Genomic DNA, 10,245 nt, shown 5'->3' on the forward strand with positions numbered 1-10,245 from the left:
TTACATAAATCTGGTTCCATAATCCCACTCTCTACACTGAGCCAGACCTGAGGCTCCCTTTGATTCCAATCTCTAGGTTCTTTCCCCTCTTTGAATACTTTAGGTGATAAGTACGGTACTGGATACAGCTTTGATGCAAGAAAATGGCATACTGAATCAGAGGAGGAAATAAGTCCCAAAGCCATCCAAGCGTAGGGGCTTGCCGGGGCCTCTCGTGCAGCGGGTCGAGAGCCACCGCCGAGTCTCCAGGCCCGGGGCGGAGGGAAGGCGGGGAGCCGGGCCGAGCTCCGGGACCGCCGCCCGGCCCCTCAGACGGCGGGGAGCGGCGAGGAGGGAACGGGGAGGGCGGCCCTGCGCCAGCCCCGCAGCAGTGGGGGCGAACGGGCCAGCCTGGCTCCCACCTCCTCCCCCCCGTTACCTCCTTGCCTACGGTCTGTGCTGGCGGCGGGCGCGGCGCCGGTTCCTCGCCCCACGGGCCCGGTTACACAACGCCGGCCGGGACGGGTGGGTTATGTAAGGAGCGCCCCCGGCGGGGCACTGTCCGCTGCCCGCTGCCCGCTGCCCACGGAGGTTTAACGCGGTTCGGGGCGGGAGAGTCCCCGGGCTGGAGCATGCCAGGGCCGGGGATCCCGGCGGGGCCCGAGCGGCTCCGGCCCCGCTCCCGCCTCCTCAGACAGCTCAGGCCGCGCCCCCCGCGTGCACCATCAAAAGGGGCGGAGCTTGGGTTCCCGCCCGCAGCTCTTAGCCAATGACAGCGCCCAATTCAATTGAGGGGGCGGGGCTGAGCGCCAGGACAGCCCAATCAGAGCCCGAGAGCCAGGCCGGGGGGTGGGGCTGCCCGCCAGGCGTCCTCCCGTTGCCAGGCGATAGCGGAAGTGCGGCCCCCACCGCGCGCTGCCTCACGGGTCTGGGCGGCGGGAGCGGGGGCTTGGTCATCGTGGGGGGGCGTTAATTAGCTGCTGTGAGGCGGTAATTAGTCATCAGAGAGGGTGGCGGCCGTTCCAAAGGGATTGTGTGAGAGCTCTTGGAGGGGTGCGGCTGCGGGTGGCGGTTCTCATCCTCGGGAAGTGGGGCGCAGCTCTTGTCCGTGGGCCGAGGTAGTTTGGAGCCTGGTCATGGCCTCCCAGTTTATCAGGGTTTGTTAAACCCTAGGATTTATTAGACTTAGCTGGGGACTGAGGCGATGGGATGGAACATGATGCCCCTATTCCAGCTGGGTGCAAGAGCAGCTCCCGGAACTCACAGTAGGCTCTGCCTCTCTGTGACTCTGGTATCACAACAGGATAATAGCTCAAAACCCAGGTCCTTAGCCAAGAAAAATGCTCGATTTAAAGCGCTGTTTTTGCAAATCTGTCAGGAATAGAACTGGGTCTCGGAGCTCCAGCACCATGCAGAGAGTGTCACGGCTGACAAGGGAGCTCTCGCTCCTGGCCACAGAGCCACCTCCGGGCATCACCTGCTGGCAGAACGGGCAGCTCGATGACCTGCGGGCACGTATGTACCTCGGGGGCTCCCAAAGGCAGGGCTGAGGTGCAGTTTGCTGCTAGGTGCCTGTGTGCTTTGGGCTTTAGAGGTTATGTGGAAGTGTTGGATTTCAGTTTCCTTTAAGTATAGCTTAGCCTGTGCCTTGGCTGGTCTGCCCTTAGTTTTGATTGCTGGGCAGTGGAACTGGTCTTACATAAGATGACATTTTTTTATTCCTGGATTCTCCCCTGTGAGGCCCTGGCACAGGTTGCCCAGAGAAACTGTGACTGTCCCATCCCCGGGAGTGTCCAGGTTAGATAAGGGTTGGAGCAACCTGGGATAATGGAAGGGGTTCTGGAATTGGGTGGTCTTTAAGGTCCTTCCCAACCCTTAACATTGTATGGCTCTGTCACCTGAGCAGCTCTGTAACTGTGGGAGGTATGTGGGGACTGCTGGACAACAAGCTAATCTTGAAGGTCCCTTCCAACCCAAATCATTCTGTATTTCTGATTTTGAATGTAATTCTTGTATTTTCATCTTGCTCCTAAAGAAATTTTAGGAGGTGTGGACACACCATATGAGAAAGGAATATTCAACCTGGAAATCATAGTTCCTGAAAGGTAAGTGGGCAATAGGATCTAGCCAGATCAGTTAGGAAGGAATTCTCTGTGAGAGTGGAGAGGCCCTGGCCCAGGTTGCCCCAGAAGCTGTGGCTGCCCCATCCCTGGCAGTGCCCAAGGCCAGGTTGGACAGGGTCTGGACCAAGCTGGGCTAGTGGAAGGTGTCCCTGCCATGGCAGGGAGTGGAGTGAAATGCACTTTTAATGTCCCTTCTAAACCAAAACAGGCTGATTCTCTGATTAAGTGGTTAGTGTAGTCCTGTTTTAAATATCAGTAAACTGGTGTAAGGTATTTGCTGTAAATGCTAACATGTGATTCTTTCCTTTATCCTCTCAACAAGGAATTGAAACCCTTTTTAAGGAATGCAATTTTTCTAGTAACTGATAAACTTGTTTTGCATTGAACATCAAAGATGTGTGATTAAAACCTAGAAGTGCAATGATAAGACTTTTGCCTCATCATACTGTCTCAAAGCTTTCTGGAAAGAGCTTGTTCATCAGTACAGAGTTTTTTCTGTTGTTCTCTTGTGGAAGGGAAGTGTTAGTCAGACACAGCTGGAAGCAGCAAAGGCAGAGCACTGCCTCCGAAGATTTGTGGAGAGGGGTGTCATGTAGGTTGGGAGGAGGAAATTATGGCATTGCTTGGGTGGGAAAACAACTGGGCCTATAGATATAACAATAACTTTTGCTTCTTCATGCTTCAGGTACCCATTTGAGCCGCCAAAGATTCGCTTTCTGACCCCCATCTACCATCCCAACATTGACTCTGCTGGAAGAATTTGCCTGGATGTTCTTAAGTTACCCCCAAAGGTAAGACAGTGCTTGGCTGTGGGTAAGTGAGCCTGGGCAGGATAATGAACTCCTTATCTGCTTCTTGTAAAAGCCTGATTGAATGTCTGTTTGCTCCTGACTTATTTACAGGGAGCAGGGAATGAAGTTTTGAGTGACATCTCCTTTGTCTCGAGCCAGAACATGACATTCTTTGTTCCATATAAGTTTCCAAGGCTTTAAAGATTGGAGTCAAAAGGCGTTAGGTCTGAAAATGAGTTGCACAGCAGAGATGTGCAGGATACAGCCCATAGAATCATGGAATCTCCTGAGTTGGAAGGGACACAAAAGGATCATTAGGGCCACGAGCTGGATTTGCACAGGACAAGCCAAAGTCCCATTGTGTTCCTGGGAGCTTTGTCCAAATGCTTCTTGAGCTCTTTGAGCTCTGGCAGCCTTGGAGCCATGACCACTGCCCTGGCTGTCAGTTGGGCTTCCTTGGAGCCTTGTATTGAGAGTGGGTCTGGTGTGTTCCATGGGGCATTATGTGCTGGAAGTCCAAGGCAGCTGTGGGCAAGTTGGGTTGAAGTGCTGGGGGTTCTGAGGTGTCTCTGGGCTGCTCTGAGCTGCTGCTCTCATCCTGCTTCCTCACAGGGTGCATGGAGGCCTTCCCTGAACATCTCCACCCTGCTGACCTCCATCCAGCTGCTGATGGCAGAGCCCAACCCTGACGACCCTCTCATGGCCGATATCGTACGTGAGCCCCTTTCCCTCTCTCCTGACCATGGACACAGGTGGGGAGGGAAGGAGGGGCCAGGTCTAGGCTCAACTTCCACTTCACTCACTCTGGATTGACACACTTGGGAGCATGGCCTGAGCTGGATCACCTGGGGCATCTCTGGGCTTCCCTTCCTTGAGGCAGCTGAGGCCAGAAGAGATGGTCAAGGTCTTGTCTTCAAGCCATGATCTTCAGTGCAAATGGCAGCACGAGTTCTTCAAGCAAACTAAATTAATTTTACACTTCATGCTTGTTGTAGTTTTAGTCTGGTTTAGAAGTCCTAAAGCCAGACTTTGTCCCAGTTTCTCGGTGACGTGCATTCAAATCTCTGTCTTTATCTTGCTCTTGCCCTTTAGTCCTCGGAGTACAAGTACAACAAGCAGCTGTTCCTGCTCAATGCCAGGGAGTGGACGGAGAAATACGCAGGGCAGCCGAGGGTAAGGACCTCACTCTGCTCACTTGGTGGAGCTCCCTCTACCTGGGTCCTCTTGTCTCAGTTTCTCTCTCCCTGTGGGAGCCATGCTCACTGCAGCAGCTCTGAATGCATTTCTAACTGTGGTTGTCAGGAGAGCACAGAGTGCAATCATCCCTGCAACAACACACAGAGCCCTGGAGTGACCTGGCTTATCTATGTGTGTTCTAGAGCTCTGCTCAGCCATTATCTTGCTCTCCTGTCAGCCCCTTTCCTAAAAATCCCAGCAGCGAGAGCAGAATAATGAAGGCTCACTGCGAAAGAGCCAGAGTACAGTTGTCTCTGACCTTGGTGGAGCACAGGGCATTCCAATGGCTGTAAAATTAAATTATTCACAGCTCTTTTATTTCATGGGTTTTCACAGACTTCCAAGCCTTTGGAAGAGAAAATCGTCCAAAGTGAAACAAGCACCAGCAGTGAATCAACCATGCAGAAAAGAAAACGGGTTAACATCAGTAGGAAGGAGAAGAAATCCCGCCCAGATTCCTGAGGGCCTTTTGTTCTCTTTGGGCTGTCACTGTCCCCTTCCCCTCACACAGGTTACAAGGAAAGAGTCTGTCTTTAAATGGCTGCATTAGCTTTGGGTTTCTGTTTCCTCGGGGTGTTATTTTTTTGCAAAAAGTTCCATTATATTAATAAAATCTAAAGCTTTAATTTTTATCTATTTTTCCATTTTGTTGAGTGGAGGTTTTGGAATATTCAGAAGAACAGGGTGCGTTGATGTGGCACAGCCTGGTTTTTGGTAGTGGGAGAGGGCTACAGGAGTAGCTTCTGTGAGAAGCTGCTGGAAGCTTCCACCCTGTCTGACAGTGCCAACCTCTGACAGCTCTGAAGATGGACATGCTGCTGGCCCAGTTAGAGGTTGGTAATTGAAATGGATAGACCTAGAAAAACCTCGGGCTGTGGCACTTGTGGTTGGGTATTATGTGTTGCATTGTGAGAGTGTTGTGTTGTTCCTTACTGTTTATTTTGGGATGTTCTTATTGAATCTGCACTCCCCAGTTTCAGTCTCTTGTGCTCTGAGTTGTACCTCCCCTGCAACTCCTGTATCCTCAGTTTCCCCCTTTCCTCGAGCAAGGCCCCTGCTGCTCCACACCTGCCCATCAAACCGCTGACCCACCCAACAATAAACAAATTAATGATTCCCATAGTGCTTAGCTCTATAGGCAGGAGTTCAATTAACACAAAAACTCCTAAAAGCAACGAGCAGGCACAAAATCTACATCTACAAGAGACACCACTAGGTGGGCAGAACATCAACTAGGCAGGAATAGTGTCCACGACAGGATGGCCTCCTAGACTGAGCGAGCCAAAGTGGGTTTTTGGGAACCCCTGTGAGGATGGAACCCCAAACTGTGCAGCCAAAGAGAGTTCCTGGGAACCCCAGACTCTGCAGTGTGAGCAGCAGGTTCCACTGGCGCCTCCTCCTCAGTGGTATCTGGTGGGAGCAGTTCCTCTTCTGACTATTAATAACAAATTTCCTTTATACTTTTAAATTTGAGCCTGTTTTGCCCTTAGTGGTTTTTTTTTCCCAGTCCTTATCTCAACTCACGAGCCCTTCATTTTTTTCCCTGTCCTCTGCCCAACTGTAGCAGGAGAGGGTAAGTAAACGAGTCTCCTGCCTGGTGTTTGGCCAGTGTCAAAGCATGACAAAAGGAAAGCTGTAACCACCACTTCAGCTTCCAGTTTCCAACTTTCAGAGACATGTGAGCAGCACCAAGTAGTTCAGTTTTCTATTTTCACAACCAACCGAGTGCAGAAGCTGAGCAGCAGACAGGTCAGAACCAGCTGGTGGGAATCCTTTCCCAGGAAAGGCTTAATTTTCCATGGAACCTCAAGGGCTAAGTCATTAAACTCAAGTCTTACAACTCTGGCTCTCAGAGCAGTCTGTTACGTTCCACTTGGACCATTTAGATAACCTGGATGGTGTCTTGGCTCTGTTGTATCTCCAGGAGGTGACCAGTGACAAGAACCAGCTCACAGCAGGTGAGGAGGAGCCCAGAGGATTGTGAGGGATCTGGGAGGATGGATGTGGAAGGATGGATGTGGAAGGCAGGATGTCAGCGCTGTGCTGTGCAGAGCGAAGACACAAGAAGAGTGGGCTGAGGAGGATAATTCTTGGTGCCTCCACAGCTCCAAAGGTTCGGGCTGGCAGCAGATCGCAGCAGGAGCAGGTCAGGTGCTCAGCCTCTTGTTCTGCAGGTTCCCTGCTGGGAATTTAACCCACATCCTATCCCTGCTCCCAGAAAAGTGAGTCAGGCCCATCTCTGGAGCAGAGACAGGACTTAGCAAGGTTCCTAATGCCTGGGAAGCAGTGAAGCTCAGTGATGTGCTGATCTCTGCTGGGTAAGAAAAGGCCGTGTCCTCAGCTGCTCCCAAAGCCCTGGCCATGTCCCTGTCCCACTCAGTCGAAGTTGTAGTAAAGGCAGAAGGCGAAGAACATGGCAAAGATCTGGAATGATGGAGGTGGGAGAGGGTCAGCCCCATAGCAGAGCTGGGCCTGGCTGTGGCTGGAAGCAGGGAGGGGCTGGGGGATCCCTGGCCTGGAGCCACCGCTGTGCCCCTCAAGGGGCATGGCCAGCTGTCCTGCTGCTGCACAGGGACACCAGGGTGAGGAGACAGAGGGAGTAAAACAAACCCTCCCTTGCTCCTTCACCTGCCCCATCTGCAGTGGAGAGCAGGCTCTGTACCTTGAGACAGACCCGAGCTCCTTCATGCTCTCCTTGCTCACTGAACAACCCCCCTGCCACAAGGAGTGGGTGTTCTGCCTGCCCTGGCCCTGGGCCCCCTCATTACCTCGATGCCCAGCACGGCTAAGCTGCAGGTCCCAGGGAGGGAGATGTACCTCTGCAGAGTCCTACCGAAGGTAGAGAAGCAGCCCTGGGGCAGAGAGAAGAGGGAGGGGCTTTCTTGTGTTCCCAGGGCCACAGGGAGCCCAGAGGGGGACTGGGTTGCAGGGGGATGTGGAGGGTCCCCTGTGGGGCAGGACAAGCTGAGGACTTTGGAGCCACTGGACTGTGGAAGCAGAGCCAGGCACTGTGCCAGGTTTGTGTCCTTTATGCTCTGCCTGCTCCATGAGCCTGGGGCAGGCTGAGGCTCGGGGACACGGGCACAGGAGAGTTGTGCTGTACCTGCTCATGGATGTAGCCTGGGCTCCTGTCCTGGCACTGCTCCCAGCCCAGCAGCTCTCCCGCCTGCAGCAGCCCGTCCCGGGCACAGCATGCCCGTGGCCACGGCATCCCTGGGTGCAGCTCCTGGAAGCGGGAGCCGTTCCCAAAGTCTTCGGGTCCTAAAACACCACAGCACGAGAACTGGAACAGAAGGGAAGCACCATTACTGTGGTCACCCTTGGTGGACCCTGTGTGTCCCCCAGGAGCCCCCAGCTGCTCACCGTGACCATGAGGGTGTTCCAGGCTGTGGAGAAGACCTCAGCACCCTCATCCCCACCATAGTTCCTCTGCAGCTCGGACAGGAATTGCTCAGGCTGGACCTGTGGAATTGGTGGCAGGGCTGGGGCTGTTCCTCTCCCACTCTGCTCAGCACCAGCTCCTTCTCAGGGGAATTGGGCACCCAGTGGATCCCCCCACCTGCTTTGAGGTTTGTCTTGTGGTGCTGATGATGGAGGTGAGAGGAAGGCTGTCCCTACAGCAGCCCCAGTCACCTGGTGGACTCTGAGCCATGACCACGGTGTGACAGAGGGAGGCTGGTGACCCTGGGGGTGCTGCCAGTACCTGTTTCCAGTGCACCAGAAAGAGAATGGCCCCAATGAGCTGTGTGAGGAAGACGAGGCTGACGAGGATGAAGAACTGGAAGGCAGCAGATGAAGTAGTCAGAGACCAGCCTGATCCCACAAGAAGCTTACCCACATTATCCCTGTCCTCCTCTGCACCACCCCTGCCTGTGCCCTGTGTCCCTGATTCCAGGGATGTATGTACAGCTCCTGGGGACAGATGCTGCATCTCTGACCACTGGCTGCAATGCAGGGGTTATAAACAAGCACTGTCTGCAAGAGACTGGGGATGCTGAAGAAATGGGGATCTTGGTGATCAAACAAGCATTTCTGCCCCTCACCAACAGTGGGGAGGAAATCTTGGAAAACCTTGGGGAGCATCTTGGAAGTGTCACATGGGACAAGTCAGTGGCTTCAGAGAGAATTGACCCCACTTGGTGGCTTTATAAATCCTCTGGGCTCTAAACTGCAACTCATAAGGTGGAGCATGGAGGACAGGATATGTTGAGGATGAGGAAAACTAGCTCCTGGCTGCTCCAGGAGCAGCTGCATCCCCCACCACCCGCCAGCACATGACTCCTGCCCCCAGTGCCCCCTGCCCACATGCTGCAGCCCCTTCCCAGCCATCCTCCCTTCCTCACCAGCAGCAGCAGCGGGCGGCTCCGGCGCAGGGCCCCGCAGCAGCCCAGGAAGCCCAGCAGGGACAGGGCAATGCCCACGGCCAGCAGCAGCCACGCGCCTGCGCTCAGCACAGCCCTGGCAGCCACAATGTCCTGGAAGCCAGCTGGGTCCACGGCCACCCAGAGCCCCATGCCTGCCAGGCACGTCCCCCCAGCCTGCAGCGGGAGGTCAGGAGATGGTCCCGGGCTCAGGGACTGTCCAAGGTTTGATCCCCTCTCTGGGAATGGGTGACACCCACCCCTGATCCAGACAGAAGTGTCACCCCGTGTGGATGGGGGATGCTTCAACCCTGGCTTCCCTCCCTGGTACCGGTGTCACCCACCCCTGAGCCAGCTGGAGTTCCCCCCTCCCCAGGCACAGGTTCCCTCCACCCCTGCACCCCACAGGGCCCAGGTGGACTCACAAACACCAGCACGTTGAAGATGAACATCAGGTACTTCATGCAGCTCAAGATACCCATGAGGACACCAGGAGAGGGGACACGGCAGTGTTTGTCCCTATGGAGGGGAGAGCAGAGCCCTGGCCACAGCCAGCCCTGACTTGTCCTGGACCCCATGGCTCCAGCAGAATGTGGGGGATGCAGCCTCTCAAAAGTCCCAGATCATTTTCTATCCCCACCATCTCCCATGACACCCGAAAAAGCCCCAAACCTGTGTCCTCTCCAAACCCCTGTCCCCTCCCAGCCACATGTCCCCTTCAAACCCCATGCCCCCAGTCCTGTCCCCTCCAAATCCTCCCTACAAATGTTGTGTCCCCTACAAACCCATGTTCCCTACAAACCTTGTGTCTCCACCAAGTCCCATGTGCCCTACAAATTCCATGTCCCTTCCTAGCCCATGTCCTCTCTAAATCCTGTGTTCCCTTCAGCCCCACACCACTCACCCTGCGGGGATAGTGGGCGACCCAGGTACCTCCAACCTTCCCTGACGCTGCCAGCACCTATATAATATCACAAAGGTCGGAAAATCCCTCCCCTGTTCCCACTCCAGCAGCCCCCAAGAAATCGCTTCCCACGGCGAGGCCATGAATGATTGATGGGGAACAGGATCCACCATTGTGCGCTGGCGGCCGGGAGTCTCCGGCTCTTGTCAGCCAAGGAAATGAGACCTGTGGGCAGGGAAAGACGAGCTGCCCCACCAGGCCGGGGTGACCTCGGCCACTGATTGTTGCTGTGGCCATTCGGGGAAGTCCCCAATGGTCACAGGTGGGATCCGTGGTGCTGCAGGGGCTCTCGGTCATTGGGACACAGGGACATTCCAGATGGATGACAGGGTCTCTAGGAACTCTCTAAACACAGAGTCATGTTAGAAAGGAAACATTATTTATTTTACACTAGGTACAAATCAAGCACACCGAGGGGTAAAAGGTTAAATACTGTAAAATTTACATGAAGACGGCTATCTAAAGCATATTATTTACCTGCCTAATGCATATTTCTTTTGGTGATGTGACGTTACTCAATGCTTGAAACACAAGCTTATTTTCTTCATTAAAGCATCTTCGGTTGGAGAAGCTGAATTACGACAGTTACGTTTGCAAAGGGTGAGAGAATTCATCCTGGGGGCAGATAATTCAATTTAAAGTCGGTATCAGCGTCACCGCAGGCTCAGGGCGCCCCGAGGCGCTGTCCCCCGCGGGACCCCCGGGGCGCCAGCAGGGGGCAGCCGAGGCGCAGCCACAAAGCTGCGGCTGCGGCCAGAGCGCCTTCCGCAGGCACCTGGGCGAGGCGGCTC

The 10,245-nt window shown here is 54.4% G+C and overlaps 3 protein-coding genes across 6 annotated transcripts; 1 reads left to right on the plus strand and 2 right to left on the minus strand.

Annotated features, from left to right (window-relative positions):
* Positions 1 to 806: 806 nt before the first annotated feature.
* Positions 807 to 4,765, plus strand: UBE2T (ubiquitin conjugating enzyme E2 T). Of its 4 annotated transcripts, none has more exons than XM_056511586.1 (7): positions 807 to 969; positions 1,358 to 1,494; positions 2,015 to 2,084; positions 2,788 to 2,893; positions 3,506 to 3,604; positions 3,986 to 4,066; positions 4,466 to 4,765. In XM_056511586.1, exons 2-7 carry the CDS (start codon positions 1,389 to 1,391, stop codon positions 4,589 to 4,591), a joined length of 588 nt encoding a protein of 195 aa, XP_056367561.1. In that variant the 5' UTR covers positions 807 to 969; positions 1,358 to 1,388; the 3' UTR covers positions 4,592 to 4,765. The 4 variants fall into 4 exon arrangements, with proteins under 4 accessions (XP_056367561.1, XP_056367565.1, XP_056367562.1 ...); XM_056511590.1 differs by having other exon boundaries at positions 831 to 905; XM_056511587.1 differs by having other exon boundaries at positions 856 to 1,014.
* Positions 4,766 to 5,821: 1,056 nt separating this feature from the next.
* Positions 5,822 to 7,672, minus strand: LOC130263790 (tetraspanin-18-like). Its single transcript, XM_056511591.1, has 4 exons — positions 7,493 to 7,672; positions 7,233 to 7,412; positions 6,898 to 6,981; positions 5,822 to 6,553 (listed from the first exon to the last, which is right to left on the minus strand). The coding sequence occupies exons 1-4, from the start codon at positions 7,499 to 7,501 to the stop codon at positions 6,506 to 6,508; spliced, it is 321 nt and encodes a 106-aa protein (XP_056367566.1). The 5' UTR covers positions 7,502 to 7,672; the 3' UTR covers positions 5,822 to 6,505.
* LOC130263552 (tetraspanin-17-like) lies at positions 7,581 to 9,576 on the minus strand. Its single transcript, XM_056511128.1, has 5 exons — positions 9,395 to 9,576; positions 8,916 to 9,009; positions 8,473 to 8,667; positions 7,763 to 7,907; positions 7,581 to 7,591 (listed from the first exon to the last, which is right to left on the minus strand). The coding sequence occupies exons 1-5, from the start codon at positions 9,565 to 9,567 to the stop codon at positions 7,581 to 7,583; spliced, it is 618 nt and encodes a 205-aa protein (XP_056367103.1). The 5' UTR covers positions 9,568 to 9,576.
* Between the last annotated feature and the right edge of the window lie 669 nt (positions 9,577 to 10,245).

This window comes from Oenanthe melanoleuca, chromosome 26 (genome assembly GCF_029582105.1).
Source record: "Oenanthe melanoleuca isolate GR-GAL-2019-014 chromosome 26, OMel1.0, whole genome shotgun sequence".
Lineage (NCBI taxonomy): Eukaryota > Metazoa > Chordata > Aves > Passeriformes > Muscicapidae > Oenanthe > Oenanthe melanoleuca.

What these genes read in the sequence shown, in the direction of transcription:
- UBE2T (XM_056511586.1), top strand. Translation starts at nt 1,389, where the DNA reads ATGCAGAGAGTGTCACGGCTGACAAGGGAGCTCTCGCTCCTGGCCACA. An exon ending in GCTCGATGACCTGCGGGCAC is followed by an intron (nt 1,495 to 2,014) that starts GTATGTACCTCG and finishes TTGCTCCTAAAG; the next exon opens with AAATTTTAGGAGGTGTGGAC. An exon ending in GAAATCATAGTTCCTGAAAG is followed by an intron (nt 2,085 to 2,787) that starts GTAAGTGGGCAA and finishes TTCATGCTTCAG; the next exon opens with GTACCCATTTGAGCCGCCAA.
- LOC130263790 (XM_056511591.1), bottom strand. An exon ending in CAGGCTACATCCATGAGCAG is followed by an intron (nt 6,982 to 7,232) that starts GTACAGCACAAC and finishes TCTCTGCCCCAG; the next exon opens with GGCTGCTTCTCTACCTTCGG. An exon ending in TAGCCGTGCTGGGCATCGAG is followed by an intron (nt 6,554 to 6,897) that starts GTAATGAGGGGG and finishes CCATCATTCCAG; the next exon opens with ATCTTTGCCATGTTCTTCGC.
- LOC130263552 (XM_056511128.1), bottom strand. Translation starts at nt 9,567, where the DNA reads ATGGTGGATCCTGTTCCCCATCAATCATTCATGGCCTCGCCGTGGGAA. An exon ending in TCGCCCACTATCCCCGCAGG is followed by an intron (nt 9,010 to 9,394) that starts GTGAGTGGTGTG and finishes TCCCCTCCATAG; the next exon opens with GGACAAACACTGCCGTGTCC. An exon ending in TCTTCAACGTGCTGGTGTTT is followed by an intron (nt 8,668 to 8,915) that starts GTGAGTCCACCT and finishes CTCCCGCTGCAG; the next exon opens with GCTGGGGGGACGTGCCTGGC.